The sequence below is a fragment of the Alosa pseudoharengus genome, unplaced genomic scaffold (assembly GCF_046254945.1).
Source record: "Alosa pseudoharengus isolate Yale_2024_CS ecotype anadromous, Long Island Sound unplaced genomic scaffold, YU_APseudo_1.1 YU_APseudo_1.1_scf_11, whole genome shotgun sequence".
Taxonomy (NCBI): Eukaryota; Metazoa; Chordata; class Actinopteri; order Clupeiformes; family Clupeidae; genus Alosa; species Alosa pseudoharengus.
In genome coordinates, this window is record NW_027468576.1 from 27,938,180 (window position 1) to 27,955,955 (window position 17,776).

The 17,776-nt window shown below is 41.3% G+C and overlaps 2 protein-coding genes across 2 annotated transcripts; both read right to left on the reverse strand.

Moving 5' to 3' along the window:
- Positions 1–283: 283 nt before the first annotated feature.
- lmnb2 (lamin B2) lies at positions 284–12,275 on the reverse strand. The gene is made up of 12 exons (XM_076278660.1): positions 11,837–12,275; positions 10,311–10,447; positions 8,714–8,870; positions 7,594–7,719; positions 7,291–7,461; positions 6,955–7,080; positions 6,408–6,628; positions 5,008–5,242; positions 4,749–4,856; positions 3,799–3,915; positions 3,575–3,673; positions 284–3,279 (listed from the first exon to the last, which is right to left on the reverse strand). Exons 1-12 carry the CDS (start codon positions 12,047–12,049, stop codon positions 3,238–3,240), a joined length of 1,752 nt encoding a protein of 583 aa, XP_076134775.1. The 5' UTR covers positions 12,050–12,275; the 3' UTR covers positions 284–3,237.
- A 2,452-nt stretch (positions 12,276–14,727) lies between these two features.
- pigs (phosphatidylinositol glycan anchor biosynthesis, class S) lies at positions 14,728–17,589 on the reverse strand. Its single transcript, XM_076278662.1, has one exon. It carries the CDS (start codon positions 17,473–17,475, stop codon positions 15,799–15,801), a length of 1,677 nt encoding a protein of 558 aa, XP_076134777.1. The 5' UTR covers positions 17,476–17,589; the 3' UTR covers positions 14,728–15,798.
- Between the last annotated feature and the right edge of the window lie 187 nt (positions 17,590–17,776).

The following is a 17,776-nucleotide window of genomic DNA, read 5'->3' on the forward strand; positions in this document are numbered from 1 at the left end:
CTGAGTTGCAGTAGTTTGACATCTGCTTTCTGCTTAGTATCTTAGCTATCTTCATTCAATTTTGAATCAGACTTCACTCAAACAAAAGTGACCTGGATGAATTATATACTGATCATGTTTGCAGTGATGCTGAGTGCTTTGTAATGAAGTGACCTAAATGGGCCAACACATTTGTGTATCCATCCACTCCAACCAAGTAACTGAGGTGGTGATCAATTAGACTCTTTACAGACTGGCAAAGACATAACGGGATTGTATGCTTTAAAACACATTGAAGACCACATTATGGAAAACATTTATTGTATTGAAAATACAAAAACTTCAAATGAAAGTAATAAATCAAGAAACAAACTTTTGGCATGCGGCCTCCCAAAAATCGACCCATACAAGTTCTCTTACGATGATAAAGCCCCGTCTGCATCTACGCAACACATCAATCTGTATAAATTTAAATACTGCTCAAAACTACACAGCCACAAAATCACATTATTGCACTTCAAGAGTGCACGGCTCACCACATTGGGTAGTTAAGAAAATAATTCTTAAAATATGCTCTGCTTAAAACATTTTTCCTCATCAAAAGTATTCATTTGTAAGCTTTCTGAGTCACATTGGTCAGTCACATTATTAAAAACCTGAAGAACAGCTGAGGACAGTGTATGTAGACTTGATACCTAAATCATAACTGCAGTTGGTCCAGGATCACTTTCTAGAAACAATTCAACCAACAAGTGTGACAGACTGAAGGAGCAATATACATACTGGTAATATATTTCAATTTCAAAATATGCCTTATATTAAAAGGCCTGCTCGCTTACAATTCATTTATTTTTAAGTTACTTTACCATCATTAGAGAACTTTTTTTTAAAGGATAGGTGTGTAAACAATGATTAAAATATCCAAATAGAAAACATAGCAAAGCACTGCAATCATAAGCATTTAAAGGTTTGTTTCTCAGACCTCAATGACTGAGGGGAAAAACATGGCAAATACATCCAATAAGCCTTTTATGGAGTTTCACCAGTTGTTTCCAAATACGAATGTCACAGACTCCAAAAGTAGCTTCTGAACAACTATACTGTACTTGTTTCTTTTTAATATTGTACCCAATTTAGCAGCAACACAGTATCAATTGCTTTTTAATTGCTAAAGCCAATTTTTTTCCTAATGAGTATAACTTATAATTTCTGTTCCCATTATCATTTCAAGCTGCCCTTTAAAACAAAAACTAAATTTCTCAGATCTATCAGACGCAAGTACAAACATTACAGGTGCTCAATGAAGGCATAAGGAGTGAGTGGCATTGTGCTAGCAGATTTCAATATTTTTTTCAAAATATTACCATGATATATTTTGTGAATACTTATCTGAGAAACAATATTTGCCTTTTAACATACACATCATTAGTTATTATAATTGATAATATAACTGCATCAGATGCCAACTGGGTGGAAACTAACCTCGGGCTTGAGAAGCTTTTCAGTGGGGTATACTACGAAGCACGTTAGACATATCTAGGCTATGTAGACATATCGAGAATTGACAAAGCCTTGACTCGGGGGTATACGTTAAGTGATACTACGATAGCAGCTTTGTGATATATTTGTCAAACTAGGTTTTCAGCTCAGATCTGTGCGCATTCTATGTGTTGGGATGACGTTGGCCAATCGTGAAACATGCAGACGCACAAGACCGCCTCTATTTAAAAACAATTACTTCCGCATTCATGAGCGATAGCTTAATCTACACTGCGGTCATTTTTTGCGTCTAGCCTATAACATCAAATAAATCAATTGTCATCAGTTGTTGTATGGTATGCACGTCCATAGTGGGATATTTGCACGCACAGCACTATTAAAGCGCATTCCAGATCCAAAATGTTAGTAGAGGCGGAGCTCCACCTGTAAGATATATGACAGAATCCTATGTGAGATAACTTCGTTTTTAAGATAATTGATTGGTCAGTGGGCGGTAGATTACACGATTTGAGCTATAACTTAGCACATAACCTCCTCCAGACCAGGTTTGGTTGACAGCATAAGATACCATGGTGATATAGCAACACTAAAACAGATCCACTTTCGTGTCACAGTATACCCTGGCTTTGAGCGCAACATACCTCGCTAACCCACTAATCAAGATTCGTAGTATACCCCACAGGAAAGCCTAAACTTAACCCTGAAACTGTACGCCTGTGGCCCTCATACCGTTTGCAAACAATGATCACTTTCTTTTATAAGGCAAATACTCAACGCTGTCTCAATATCTCTGAACCTACATATAATAAGCTCAGCATCGAAAGTACAAAACTGATTCCTGTTAAATTTTTCTTTGGTGTAACAATACCGCTGCAATGTTAATTTAGCATAAAACGGCAGACTAAATTACCACTGACAAGCAATTTACTTGTGTTAGACAGTGACAGAAACACTATACCTATGGTATAGAGTCTAGGGTATAGCATGCAAATAATTTGCATCTTAATACTTTAAGAAATGTTTGACCAATGAATCCATTTTAGAGTACCAATTTCATTAAATTTCCACCCTGCTCATCTGATCAGAAAAGCCTATATATATATATATAAAAGAAAAAGCATCAATGCATCAGCTGTCAGTTACACTCTACTGTACAATACATGATAAAGAGGTTGAGTTCCTCTCCAAGCCATATAAAAGACTTCACAAAATACCTCTATGTTGTCACGATTTGCATAACCATTGATTACAATAAACAATTTCAGCAAGTTACACAATGGTGCTCATTGAGGTTCTGAGCTGTTTTTGTACTATTTTTTTGTAATGATTGAAACTGAAGATTCTTCATTACAGAATTAACTGGCCGTCATTCACTACAAACTGGGATGGAAAACAATTCTGAGCTTAAAGGACTTGGAGATGTGGCAATATCTCAGCAGTGATGCACACTAATGCGAGGCCTTTTGACGGTAAGGAAGTGTGATTCCTATAATTCATTCATAAACATGAATTTCTGCTTCAAAAAGTACTGAGACTTATATGGAAGGTATCCCCATTTTCACTCATTTGGATATAATGGCTGCAATTGTTCAAGATAACCTGGAAATGAGGTCCGTTTACAAACAAAGAAAAAAAACTAATCAAGTCAAATGGGTATTTGGGATTAATCAAGATCCTAGGACTGAAGTATACAAAAATAGTGGCTCTACAGAATAAAAGGATTGTAAGAGAAAAACTGGGCTGAGGTCTCCACGCTCTTCACATGACTGCACATTCCCTGGACCCCCTCTTTGGATCTCCCTAAAACAAAGAAAATTGAGGTTTTAGTACATTTAGTTTATTCATTTAGCAGAGGATTCTATCCAAAGCGGCTGTTATATTACAAGGTGTCAATTATATTACAAGGATCATTGTCCCCGGACAACTTGTGGTAAAGTACCTTGCTCAGGGGCACAGCGGTGGAAGCCGGGAATTGAACCCACAACTTTTCAGTCTACTACATGCTAACCCATCTCCTTAACCACTGTGCTACCACCGCTCCGGTGCAATACAGGACTCTTTCAGTTAGAAGTCCTTTCAGCAAATACAAACTTACCTGCTGGTACAAAACATCTTCTTCATCATAGTCTCCATTTTCTTCATCTCCATTCTCCACCTCCTCTGTGATTTTTGTGACTGTCCTCTTGGCAACCTCCTGCAAATAGAGTAAAAACAAGACAATTCAATCAACATTCAACTTTCCATTTTTAAAAAAATCCAACTTGAGGAGTTGATAACCCAATTCAGTGTCCTATCTTCCAGCCATTATGGTGACCATACCTCTTCATCTGAATTCACTAGAGTGGTGAGAACTTCATCTCCAATGCCCCAACTCTGACTCTTCCACAGGAGGTTGTTGGGCGGGCTGTGTGCCACCCCTGCGTCGCTGCTCCAAACCTGCCAAGAGCACCAACCAAGAGATAAGTAAAGTATAAGTACATATACTCTTTTGATCCCGTGAGGGAAATTTGGTCTCTGCATTTATCCCAATCCGTGAATTAGTGAGGTGAAGCACACATTAATCCCGGCGCAGTGAGCTGCCTGCATCAACAGCGGTGCTCGGGGAGCAGTGAGGGGTTAGGGGCCTTGCTCACTGGTCGGGGTTCGAACCGGCAACCCTCCGGTTACAAGTCTGAAGCGCTAACCAGTAGGCCACGGCTGCCCTAAAGATTTCACATAGAGCAGCTTTTGCTTTCAGTCAGAGGCTTGAATATCAACCCAGGAAAAGAAATAGCACTGTTCACTTCAAAAGTTAGGCAATTAGGTGTTTTCTACGCGTAGTCAAGAGTTGTACTTGTGTTCCCGCACACAAACTGATAAAATCCTCTACCTAAATGTATACATCAAACGTATACAGTGGTGAGAATAAGTTATGAACCCATGCTAAAGTTGACTAAGAAGAAGAATAAAAAAAAAAATCTTTTGGAAATTGATCTTAATGCCTTAATCCAACCTTTAAGGACACCAATTTTCTTTGAGAATTAATAATGTATCGGAAATAAATAAATGTCCTTTCTTAAAATACAGGGGGCATGAGTATAAACACCCCTGTGTTAAACTCCCATAGAGGCAGGCAGATTTTTATTTATTAAGGCCAGTTATTTTATGGATCCAGAATACTGTGCATCCTGATAAGGTGAATGCTGATCTGTAAGCACAAACACACCAAGCTGCAAACTTCATAAATAATGCAAAAGCATGAAGTTATGTTGTGGAAACTACAATCTTACCGTCACAGTTTGGCCGGCCTTGAGGACGTACTTGGGGCTAAACTTGTAGGAAATCTCCTCCTCATCACCAATTTGCCTCTTCAGCCTCCAGCTACCAAGGGACTGGTCCTATAAGGCACACATGAACTGCTATTAAGAAAATGTAATTTTTGACCTAGAACTTGCAGTGAAAGAACAAACTAAGAGTAATAGTTGACAACCATTATCACACAACCTGTGGAAAGCTCTGCATAATCTGGAATATAACCCATGTGTATACCTCATCAGAGTTATTCTTGAGGGTGACTGATTTCCCCTCCATGTCGATTTCCTCAATTGTAATGCTGCCGCTGGCCTCTGCCTCCTGGTTGATGTGAATTTTGGGGGCACTGACGGTTACAGACTCCTCCAGCTCCACACGCTTCCTCTTTACTCGCGAGGAGCGAGAGGAGCTGCTGCTGCCTGTTGCACGGGAGACGATGACCTTGGAGGATTGACTGGGAGACAGCTTCAGTCTGGAGGGAGGGGGAACAAACACATAATCCATACTCTAAGATTAAAGATTTCAATTTCAAAGTAAATATGTTTTGAAACACATTTGTAATGTCATAAAATAACCCTCATTATAGAGTAATCATTATTAACAACTTGCATCTACACTGGTCTACTAGACACCTACCATCTGATCTGCTTATAATCAGCTCTGGTTGCAAAATGTGACCCTGTGTACCTAATGCAGATGGCTACCTACTGTACATACTTTTTTGTAAACAATCTGAATACGATTTTCATACGAAGTTATTCACTGGTGATTAGCATGAATGATCTGACTTCATTGGTTGACAGACTGATTAACACATCTGGATAAATGTCTAAATTTCTGTTCAAGTCACTGCAAATATGTCTTCCATTTTGCCAACAGCACATCAGCAAGAATTAACAAATGTGATATATAGACAGGAATGTGCCTTTGGATATTATAGACAACCCAAAGCCTGGCAGTGTACCGGCTTTACCAGACTGACAGGATTTAGCGTCTGTCTCCCACAACCCTGACTGAGATGAGATCATTGCAAGCCCCAACACTGCCCATTCTTGAATTTCCCCTAGGTATCAATCAATAAAGCAAGTCAGTCAAGTCAAGTCAAGTCAAGTCCGTCCGTCTAAGTCAGCTGAATAAAAATCAGTTTCCCCAAACAAGCCATACTGTTGTACCCAGGAAATCCAGAGTTCTCGCGAAAGCACAATGGAATTGTCTCTGCGAGACACTCTGGCAAAGAGCAATGATGCACGTTACTTTTACCCCAACATTCCGGGAAACCAGCTAAGCTGATTAAGACAGCGCTGCAACGTTGGAGGACAGTACACATTGGTCGTAGTGTTATCCGATTGCATCGAAGTCCGAAATAATTCAGAGTAAACATGGTCTAGTGTTATCCAATTGCGTGCAGTGAGATTTTTAAATGCATGCTTGTTGCCGCCCCTCGGGTTGGGCCATTACATTGTTCTTTGCCAGACCCTTCATCTTTCTAGATTATCAGGGTCTGGATTTTCCAGGCTAATACTGTTGGGGAGGTTAACCTAAACGCCCCTTACCTTGTAATAAATAACCAATAATTAATATCTGTGGTATACATTCTCTTTACACAGCTCTAGCACCAAGCAAGTCTAAATACTGACCTGTCCTCCTCGCCTTCCAGAAGCTTGCGGTAGGCATGGATCTCCATGTCCAGAGCCAGCTTGACGTCCAGCAGCTCCTGGTATTCATTGAGCTGCTGCTGCATGCAGTCTCGCATCTCGGCCATCTCGCGCTCCTTGGCATCCAACTGCCGGCGGTGCTTGTCTCGGTCACTAGCCAGCAGGTCCTCCAGCTCACGGACACGGTCCTCTGCAGCTGCTGCCTACATAAGTCAAAAATACAAAGCACATCAATCATACCATCAAAACACCCATCATAAGAATCTATTCAATCTATTACCTTATTAAAATAAATAATATAGTTGTTTCTTTGTTTTTGAACAGCAAATTTGAGATAGTGGAAAGTTAAGGAGGCCCCAGCAAGGTAGCAATAGGTTTCATTTCACATTTATTTACACTTTTTCCAATCAATTCAGCCCCACAACCAGTAGTCATCTTAATCGCCTCAAGAGCAGGAATATAACAAATGCTGTTGATGTACATTTTCAATAGCCATTTAGCACAGACAAAAAAAAAAACACATAGGTACCTGCTTCTGCAAGGCAGACAGTTGGTAGGACAGGCTCTCAATCCGCATACGAGACTCCTGGGCCTCTTCTCTGGCTGCACTCAGGGACTTGTCATTCATGTCAGATGATACTTTAGCATTATCCAGCTGCAAAAAACAAAAACGCATTATTGTACAAAGACGACTCTCTCTCTTAAGCACACACACGCGGCTATTTATGTAAAGGGTCGTTGAAAATTACAAGTGACACATTTAGTAGAAATGCCTTAATTACCAATTAAATACTAAAGTAAATATTACAATGTCTGATACACAAGCACCTCCACTTAGCTGCAGTGAACATTATAAATATGGTACCTTGGACAGAAAAGTGAGTTCAAGTTCGTCTTTGTAGATCTGCATTTGCTCCTCATGCTGCCTGCGAAGGTCCTGGAGAGCGTGTGCCAGTTTGGACTCGTAGTCTGGCTGCACTCCGCTGTCCACCTCCACCGTGCGCCTCTCACGCCGTCGCCTGGTCTCTCGCACCTCCTGCATAAGACCCCATTGGAACATCAGCAACGTGTGTCTATATGCTCATCACTATGCTCATCACACTACCAAACATACAAAAGACGTGGACTTTTAACAGGTTAAGAGTTGCTTTAGAAAGCCAAGTCTCACCTCCTCAAACATGCTTTTCCTGAACTGCAAATCCTCTGCGAGGCTCTGACAGCGATTCTCCAGGTCAACACGCATCAGAGTCTCACCCTCCAGTTGCTTCTTAGCAACTGCATGAGCATCCTCAGCCTGTGATAACAAGTACAGCAGCACAGACACTTCAGTTAGACAGGGTAGAGAACAGATTTCTCAAAACTTACTACCACATCAATCATCCCATATATGTCTATACAATGAAGACAACTGAAAGCCTAAGGCCTCATCCACACAATAACAAAATGTTTTAAAAATTATATTTCTATTTGCATATTCAAAAACGTTTGTGACCACATTACATCGTTTCTAGAAATATCCTCGTCCTGACGGAAACACAAAAAACAGAGCGGAAATGCTGTAGTACATATTCTGTAGACATTTCACACAAGCTTACGATGAAGAGACAACAGCACCTGGAGCATGTGTAAGTCTACTCTGAGCAAGTATGAGTCACTAGCAATAGCGCTATGGTAAAGATAAAAGTTTGTGAAGAATATGTGAAAATGCTTCGGTCCTTTTAAGGTCGGTATAATGTCTGGTGTAGACCATGATAAACTGGGGAACTAACATTAGTTTGTGATGCTAGAGCCAGGTAATACTGGCCTTGCAGTAACTGTAACGTATCCAGTGTGCTTCTAGTTAGCTACAAAAGGCTGATGCTGCTTGCACAGAAATCAAAAGAAAAGCGTTTTAATGTGACAAACTGACTTGACCGACACCGACATGCCAAGTAGGTAAGGGGTGTGGCTGTTTCGTCAGCGTTTCTACCGTGAGGTTAGAGCTGTGACATCAGCGTTCTAAAAAAAAGTTGTGTTTGCCTGTCTATACACCAACGACAGGGTGGTATTTTAAATTTCCATTCTGAACCCAGTTTTTTAAAAAAAAGTGTTTCAGAGCTCCTAAAACATTGGTATTGTGTGGACAAAAGGCCAAAAAAAATACAAAACCTTTACACCTTTTTGACCCCAAATATTGTTTTCATCGTTTCTGTGTGGACTGGCCCTCAATTTAAGAAAGGCCACAGTATTTGTATAGAGAACACAAGTTAAAATGCTGTGAAATGCAGTTAAAAAGTTGATCTGTTAACCTTGGCCAGCCGTGCTTTCAAATCTGCAATCTCTGCAGAGAGGGCACTGTTCTCACTCAGTGCAGTGTTGAGGGCGGCCTCACTCTGGTTGAACTGTCCCTCCAGTTCCTTAATTCTGGCCTGGGCCAGAACAAGGTCTCCATCCCTCTTCTTGTAGCTGAGATAGAATTTTTCATATTAGCTCACCGGCAATTAACATGAGACATAAAAACAGTATTGACTGTAAAAAATATATATACACCTTTAAAATAAATCATTTCTAATGTAATGGCAAAGCCACATGATTCAATACCATTGAAAGTTCCAAATAATGTAATACAAAATGCATGATAAAATGGCTCATCCTCCAACTAGCCGTTTTACAGAGAGACAAGATCTGATTAGCTGGTGACCATAATGCCCTCCAAGAGCCCCCTGTATTTAGCAAAGACAGATGGGATGGTCCTTTAAGCCAAGACGATCAAGCCGTTTCACATGGCCAGTAGTGAAGGCTTCATTCTTCAAAACAGTTTGGCCATTTTGTATAGAAATCAGTCCGATATTTTAATCAACCCGACCGCAACTCAGACCGCGAATATTAATTAGGACAAAATTATACCCAACCCGCGATCCGACCCGCTTATTTACAAAATGTGTGCTTTTGGTTATAGCCTGCATGCAGTGTGACAGTAGGCCATTTCTGTAAAACAAACTAATTTATTTGTGAAACTTCATGCAGTAGAACTACACGCAGTAGGCATGCAGGACATAATGTTTGCGCAGGAGAGAGAATGAGAATAAGAGCGCAAGCACGCAAGCAACCACCAAAGATTAGAACACTAGGATAAGATTTGAATGCCATAGACATACATCTTTCTTTTGAAAACAGAAATGGTGAGGCAAGATAGGCAAGAGATACATTGCTGGTCAAAACATTAGCGTAAGAACTGGTTTATAATGCTGAATAAAGCACAAAGCTTTACTAAAGCACATCCACTGTTTAAAGTCACAAACACAACGAACTAAGGTAACTTTTATGCATGCGCGAACCTATACATACCGGTAGATATGGCTGTGTAGTCTGTGCCATAACATTTATTCCTGCAGGCTGCCCGTTTTGGCGGTCATACTTTTAAATGGCTTCGCAAGAAATAGGCCTACATAGACCATAACTTGTACTACTGTCATCTTCTTTAAGAACTTTTCCCAATATTTCCCATAGCCTATATCACTTTTCCTGAAGGGGTGTCTTTATTATTTTAACTCACGTCTTCAGCTTCTTTACTGTTGACTTTACTGTATTGATGCTTTACTGTATTGATGCTAGCCTTCTCGTGATATTTTAAGTAGGCCTATTTGTAGAAAATATATATTTAATTAAATTTAACTGACCCACCCGCAAATGACCCGAATATCATTAAAATATTTAATTTCGGGCAGACCGCGCAACACTGATAGAAATAGGTGAAACTTTAAAAAGGCTTTAAAGTGAAAATTACTGGGACACAGTGAATTCTTTGAACTTTAAAAAAAAAAATGCTTTCTTATCTAGAGGATGCCTCTGGGGTTCATAATACTGTGTAGCTTGTGAACGCTGAATGAGACTGGTGTTACTCACTTCCTGTTGACCTCATCAAGCTCTGCTGTCGCCTTCCCGAGGTCAATCTGTAGTCTGGCCCTCTCCCGTGCAGTCTCATCAAGGACACGCCTGGCATCCGCAAGCTCCGCCTCATACAGAGCCTTAATCCCTGTAACCTGGTAAAAGGGAAGTGACAAGCCTTAAATCGATTGCCCTTCATCCCCAGTGGTTATTTACTTTCTCATTCGGGTTGCACGTTTAGAGAAGAGGTAGAAAGTTACTATGCACACAAACATATACACTTGGAAAATGCCCACAGCCCGCATCAATTTGAATGTGTAACAGGGACAAAAGTTTTGATGAAGTTTATTTTAGTCTCAGTTTTTGACAAATCTGCATCCCATAAAAAGTACATCCCCAAAGTACCACACCCCAAATATAGAACTCGCTCACTTTCCGACATCCTCGTGCAATCGCGTGCTATCGCTACATTCAAATTCGAACTGCCCACCGGCCACTCCCATATGGCACATTGCCAGTCAGCGGGGGGACTAGTAGAAGCATATACAGTAACGTCACCCCTCCTATATCAAAAACAACTGAGGGTGGGTTTCCAGGGCGTTATTACAAATATTACATTGTGATAAAACCTCGGTTGGGCAATCTAAAGTCACGTAACACATTACGCCAATTACGCGTTTGGCGAAATTAGCTATACCACGCATCCCTTAGTATCAAAGTTGATGCGGACACTTGTAACATATTTCATACTATTTTTGCCGGAATTTAACACCACACACATGGATGCAATTACTGCCACATGTTTTCCGGACCATGGAAAACACCCTAAATAACCCATAACTCTACGGACGATCAAACATCATTTACATAAGATTGGGCCTCAAATCCTGCATTGCTGAAGTTAACCATGTATATCAATGGCAATTTTATTATCTAGGATAGCTACCTTCAATGTGCCCATAATATGACAACACTCTTAAAACTAAGACCAAACTAATTGGTTCCTACCCGCGGGATTTTTTAAACAGCACTTGGCTAACTATCGTTGAGTGGGTCTACAGAAAGTATTATTCATCTTCCGATTAGTTACCAGTCTCGTGAAATAACAGATAGTTGAGTTCATGTCAGCTGGCCACCTACAGCGAGCAAGTTGCCCGCTTGTGGTTCAGACCAAAGGCTGTTGCGTTAACTCAAAACTCAATGAGAACTAGTAGCTACTACTACGCTAGCTTGCTAATTGAAAAGAAGCCGTTTCCCAAACCATGGGCGAGAGCTGGTTCGGCAACTTCCATATCAAGCAAGAACAATGAAACGTGCCTTACATTAGAATCTAATATGACAACTAACCTTGCTAGCAACTATGTAGACAATCTCATCTTATTCATCAAGTTGAATACACGCGCGTTTAACGCTTTGTATTCAACTTAAGCACCTTTATGCTAAGCAGAAAGGCTGTAAGACCATTGATATATCACTATGCTAATGTTAGAAAGCAAGCTATCGGTACTTAGCTAACACATGGTGTAATAAAAAACACAAGGTACCTCTCGTGTAGTAACCTCCTCCTTCTCGGACACTTTCACCATAAGACGATCATTTTCCAATTCCAATGACCGAACACGGTCAATGTAAACGGCGAGTCTATCATTCAATTGTGACAACTCCTTTTTCTCTTGCAAGCGCGAAATACGCGTTGGGGACAGCGGTGTTGCGGCACCCCGGCTAGATTCAGCGCGGCTAGGAGTTGCAGTCGCCATATCAAATTTTCTTCTCCACCAAGAAACTTCAAGACCGCTCCAAAGTCGTTCAAACTTTCCTGAAACCTATAACTGTATTTACAGAAAATTAGGCGTGATGCGCGTAAAACGACACGTCGTTTTTACACATCTGTCAGACAACAACGTCTATGAATGAAACCACTGCCTTGTTCTTTTGAATGTAACGTTAGCTACCTTTACGTTCCTGATCAGCTAACAGGCTAACTTGAAAGACCTCAAATGCAAGATGGCCGAAATAGAGCGGCGACCGCACCGCGCCAAAATGCTTCACCGTAGTGCATGATGGTAATAGTAGTCGTTCGTTCACTGACTCGGTTCAAGCCATAGACTGTAAAAGATGGTTCAAGCCAAGTAAAGCACTAACGTTTCGTCCCACTTATAAAAACCCCCATCTGAGAACAGGCTATGAAGGAGAATCTCCGATTAACAAGGATATGTGTACACTTATCTCACCATTAGGCTAACTTTGCATAACAACATAGCGTAAAAGAACAAATGTAGGTCCGTCAACAAGATATCGTGCATCGAATGATGCTATTTGGCAAACGCTTTTGTCCAAATCGACTTACATGAAAACTGCATTAATTGAAGATATTTTCAAATAAAGATGAAAAAGCCTACATTAAGCATAATAGTAATAATAACAACAATATCATTAACAAAATGAAATATGAATAATAGTTTTCATGTTAACAAAAACAACACCTAACCCCTGCAGATAATTAATTAAGTAGGCCTACAAGGCCCAAATAGCAACATTTGTCTGGCCCACCTCTGGGCCACTCCCTTGCTTCAGTATTGGCCTACTTCTGGCTGGGCCCAGGCCCAAGAATGGCTGTGAAATGAATGTTTCTGTTGGCCCAGGTCTGATCCACACACACTATAACTGATAAAGCTGAATGTTGGCTGAGTATTGGCTTGGCCCCTGGGCCTGTACTGGTCCACACACTCTAAACTGATATGATTGAAAGTTGGCTGAACCAACATGACTTTGTGACAGACTACATGCTCAGAGAAATCGTGGTACCCAAGTTACGTGGTGATTTAGTTTGGGTCAGTGAAGTTGACTCAAGCTGGATGTTAATTCAACTAAAACTATTGTGTTGCAGATTATTTTTGTACTAGTTCCCCGATGGTGGGACTACTTACCAAGTGCTACCAGAGCAGGGACATCACTCTCTATCTTCAAGCTGTTGAAGCCCCAACTCTGAGTAGCCTACCTCTCCAAACACTTACAACAACTCAATACACTTAACTTGGAATGCACTCACCATGCACTTCTCTTCTTCCCTCCTAGCCTAACCACCTTCTTCTAGCCTACCACTATCTCCTTCAACTACACTTTGACTAGTACTAAAACTTCTGTAATCTGGTAGCAGTATTTATTATGACCACCGTGCAGTGAAGCGGCAGTCATATAGGTTTAGTCAGTTTTCTTTCTTTCTGATTTTTTTCCTTTTTTATTTTTATTATTTCCTTTTTATTTATTTTTTTATTCATTTTCAGTAATTTCGTGTCAACGGTTCTCGGGACACTGAAAGACAGGAGTGCACGAAACTTGTTGGGCATGTAGCCCCACATGGACGACACAGAACCATTTCTGTTTAAATTTAGTGACTGTACACCAACTGGCCTGTAGATGGCCGGAAACAGTTTTTCTGTGAATATCTCGAAAACCATAGGGTCTAGGATGACCAATTTTATTTTGTATGTTGGCCTCCAGGGGCCATGTCAACCCATCCCATATCCACTCATTTGATGTATAGTGCCACCTAGTTAAAAATGAAAAAGCAAAAACGGGACCATACAATAAATTAATATATGGGCACATTTAGTGACTGTACACTATGCATGCATGCACACACATACTCATGAGCACACACAAACACACACACATAAAGATACATGTACACACCTGCAGGCACACACACACTCACACAAACAGGTATGCACAGACGCACACACAGTAGACATGTAGGCATACATATGCACACACACAGGGGTTAAAGTGGGGGGGAACGGGGAGGAACGCAGTTCCACCTCAGATAAATTAATAATAAATATATTCTTTCATACCAACGATATAGCGATGATATCATTAAAATAAATAGTGAGTTAATTTGTCGCGTATAGAGGTGACCAAGAAGCTAGCAATTCTTGTCCAAAAAGTATTGCTACACCACGATACTCAATGTTGTCCAACGGTGAGTCATTTTTCCCCATTGCACCGACATTGGATTTTAGGGTTCCCCCACCTGCCAAATCCCACTTTAACCACTGGACACACGCACACATACAGGCATGCACACACCGCCTCACACGCATACACACACACAGAGGCATGCACACAAGCGCACACACACATAAACACAAACACATAAACATGCACACACACATAAAAACACACACATGCAGGCAAGCAGGCACACGCACATAAACACACACCCCATTACCCTCACACACCCACTAACAAGCGAACACACACACACACACACACATGCAGGCAAGCACACACACATACACACACACTCACTCACAAGCAAAAACACACTCACAGAGAGCACACATATACACAAAAGCAGGCACACACATGCACACACTCATTTACATACACAAAAGTTGCAAGAGTAGGGGATGAAGTAGGAGATGGAGACAAATTGAGAAACGTGATTTATTTTTGCGGAGAGAATGTGCAGGACTGAGGGGCGGTCATATTTTGTACCGCTTTGCGGTACATCTATAATACATGTACTATTTGTTGTTGTAGTAATTGTTACCCGAGACCTCATCTGCAATGTAGTTTAAATGTAATTTCTCATTGTTGTAAGTTGCTTTGGATAAAAGTGTCAATTGAATGAATGAAGCCTAATTGTAAATGGGGGCATTGAGCGGACTTGACTCATCAATGTTTGCGCTTAAGTTTTACATCTTGCGATGTGCAAACTTGGACGCTTAAGATGCGTCCAAGATCCCATGGTGTTAAAGTAGCACATTTATTTTGCTTTGGTTTGCTCTTTGTCCATCAATCAAATTGGGAGCCTGCATGTTCAAGGTAAGTACACGGCCATGAGAACGGAAGAAAATAACTCGCTCTTGACCAAAGACATTGAAAGCAAATATTATTTGGATATAGATCCCTGTTCAGGGGCAGTTTCATGAAGTGAGGAATTTTGAAATGGTCACGTGGAGACTGCCTTTGGCTGCAGTGGAAACTAGTATAGTAATCTTGACCATTAACTATGTCTGTTAGTTATTGTTATGCTAAACAGTGACACAATATATTACCTGCAGAGGTCTACAAGTTTATTAAAAATGTCCGACTACCACACTTTCCTGTGCTCCATTTTGGTTGTTTTTCATTATTCAATTAGAAACATCCCACACTGTTCCACACAAACGTTCCACAAAAACGCATGTTTTTCCAGTAATTCGTTTAACAAAACCTTGTTTTCGCTCATTAACAGGCATGTATTGGATGACCCTAACAGTGTACAATTTATTTATTTAAACAAAACAAACCTAGACAAACAAAGCAAACAAAACCTAGATACAGAGCCAATAACATTGACCAAACAGTTAATTAGGCTCTGCTCCAGTGTCTTCTACATGTATCTGTCAGTGCATTACCTGAGGAAACAGTTTGAACAGTGTGAGTGTGTGTGTTGGCACCTGCAAGTGTGCACACCTGTGTGTGTGTGTATGTGTGTATAGTTAAGAAAGAGGGACTGTTAGTCTTTTTTGGCTCTTTTCTCAGCTCTCATTTGTCGCATCTCACTAAAAATCTTCAGCAGTGAGAGCAGTATCGGGACACACATTGGTAAGAACAGAGGGATGTAGATAGCAAACTTCTGATCATCTGGGAAATAGAGCAAATGCAACAATGATGGATCAAAAAATGCACATTCAGATGCTAAAATAGCTTCTCTGCTGTATTGCAATGCAAAGGCTAAGTTTCCAGCCTCCAGCTCAGCAATAGCTGCCTGTAGAGAAGTCACTGCATTGAGTACTTGTTGCGCAATATTGTCATTAATGACAATGTTACCAATTTCATCCAGTAGTTGGGAAAGAGAGTTGATCGTCGCACTGGCCGTAGCCACATTCTCGACGCTGCGGCTCCATAGAAGCCGGTCCAGCTCCCAGTCGGCCACTCCTGCACTGCCTGGGCCCTGGAGTTCAAAGCCTTTGGGGGGATGAACCTGTTGAATTCCTAACAGGAGCCTGAGCTGTGCCAAGAAAACACCCATCACTTTACTCATATCAATATTAAGGTCAGCTGGAAAGCTGGTATCGTTGTTGTACATGTCATTCACATTGTAGACCATAATGCCGCCCCAACGAGGACTGTGGAACGCATTTGATGGGACTTCCCGTTTCCTATGGTCGCGGATGAAGAGTGGGGAGTGGTGGGGGTCTGGGACATAGAGGAGGAAGTTGAGCACAGGGTTGGAGGATGCTGCATTTGAGCCCAGCCTGGCTTCCACTGGGTTAATGACATGGGCAAGGCTGTCAGCACTGAGTGTGTAGGCTGATGCAGTTTTGTCAAAGCGAGGATTCACCCCAAGAACAGCATAGTACAGAATTTGAGAATCCACAGAGAAATTGGCCACAATAGACATCTTGTCAAGTAAAGGCTGAATGTATTGCTGCACCGCAGCCTCAATGTCCCACCGCAGCCTGTGGGACTGGGGGCTGGGATTCAGCAGACTGAATGTGATCTCATAGCCAGGGCTGGATTTGAAGGCTCTCATGCTGTCCACCAGGCTTTCCCTGCTCATCTTGGCCAGTCTGATGCGGTTGCTAAGTGCTGCAATGATGTCCTGATGGCTAAAGGACATAGTCTGGACCACCTGCTCCACTTCAGGGTCTATTGCAGAGAGAACCTCCTTCAATCCTGTTCCTGCTTTTCGGGGTTCAAATTTGACCAGTGCTGTTCTTTTCAGACCGACGTACACTTTTATATCTTCTGTTAGTAGTGTGGAAGATTCAGGTAACACATATACAACAACAGAACCACAAGCACTCTCACTCAGGATGTGCAAGGACTTATCTGCCTCGGCTGCGTTTGGCTGATTCAGGGCGTCTTCCTCCATGATCGTAGCTGTGCGGTATTTGGTCTCGTATCTATACTTCATATCTGTTTCGCCATCCACATGGTGCTCTTGTTCACGAACCTGACTCACTGGAAGCTTCTGTTGTTGATCAGGTGTAAGTGTGCCCTGGGCAAATACCACCTCCACTTCCAGAGTAAGGTGGAGATGCAATGAATCCAGCTCACGGATTTGTGACATCGGCAACCAGGCACGATAGGTCTCTGTCGTTCTCCACCACAGTGGAATCCCCACGAGGACAACTATGGCAGCTATAGCAAGAGCTGCCTTACGTCCGCGTTGCTTTTCCTGATCCATTGATAATAAGCTGTTTTATTACCACCAAAGGCTGTCTTTCATTCAGACCAGTCGTTTACCCCCTTCTTGATGGAGCACAGCTCCAGCCAGGACTTCCTGCATCCCATCAAAACACGGTATACAGCGAATCATGGAAGTTGTAGTTTTTTATGTTTTCATGCTCCCCTCTCTTTTTCTAGTTTCTTTGAAATCCTTCAGCATATTAGTTAAATAATAATACAAACATGTATTGTTTGTAAAGATTATGAGTTGCAATCCCTAAGTATTTCCAAATCTCCACTGACTGTAGTTTTCGAACAAA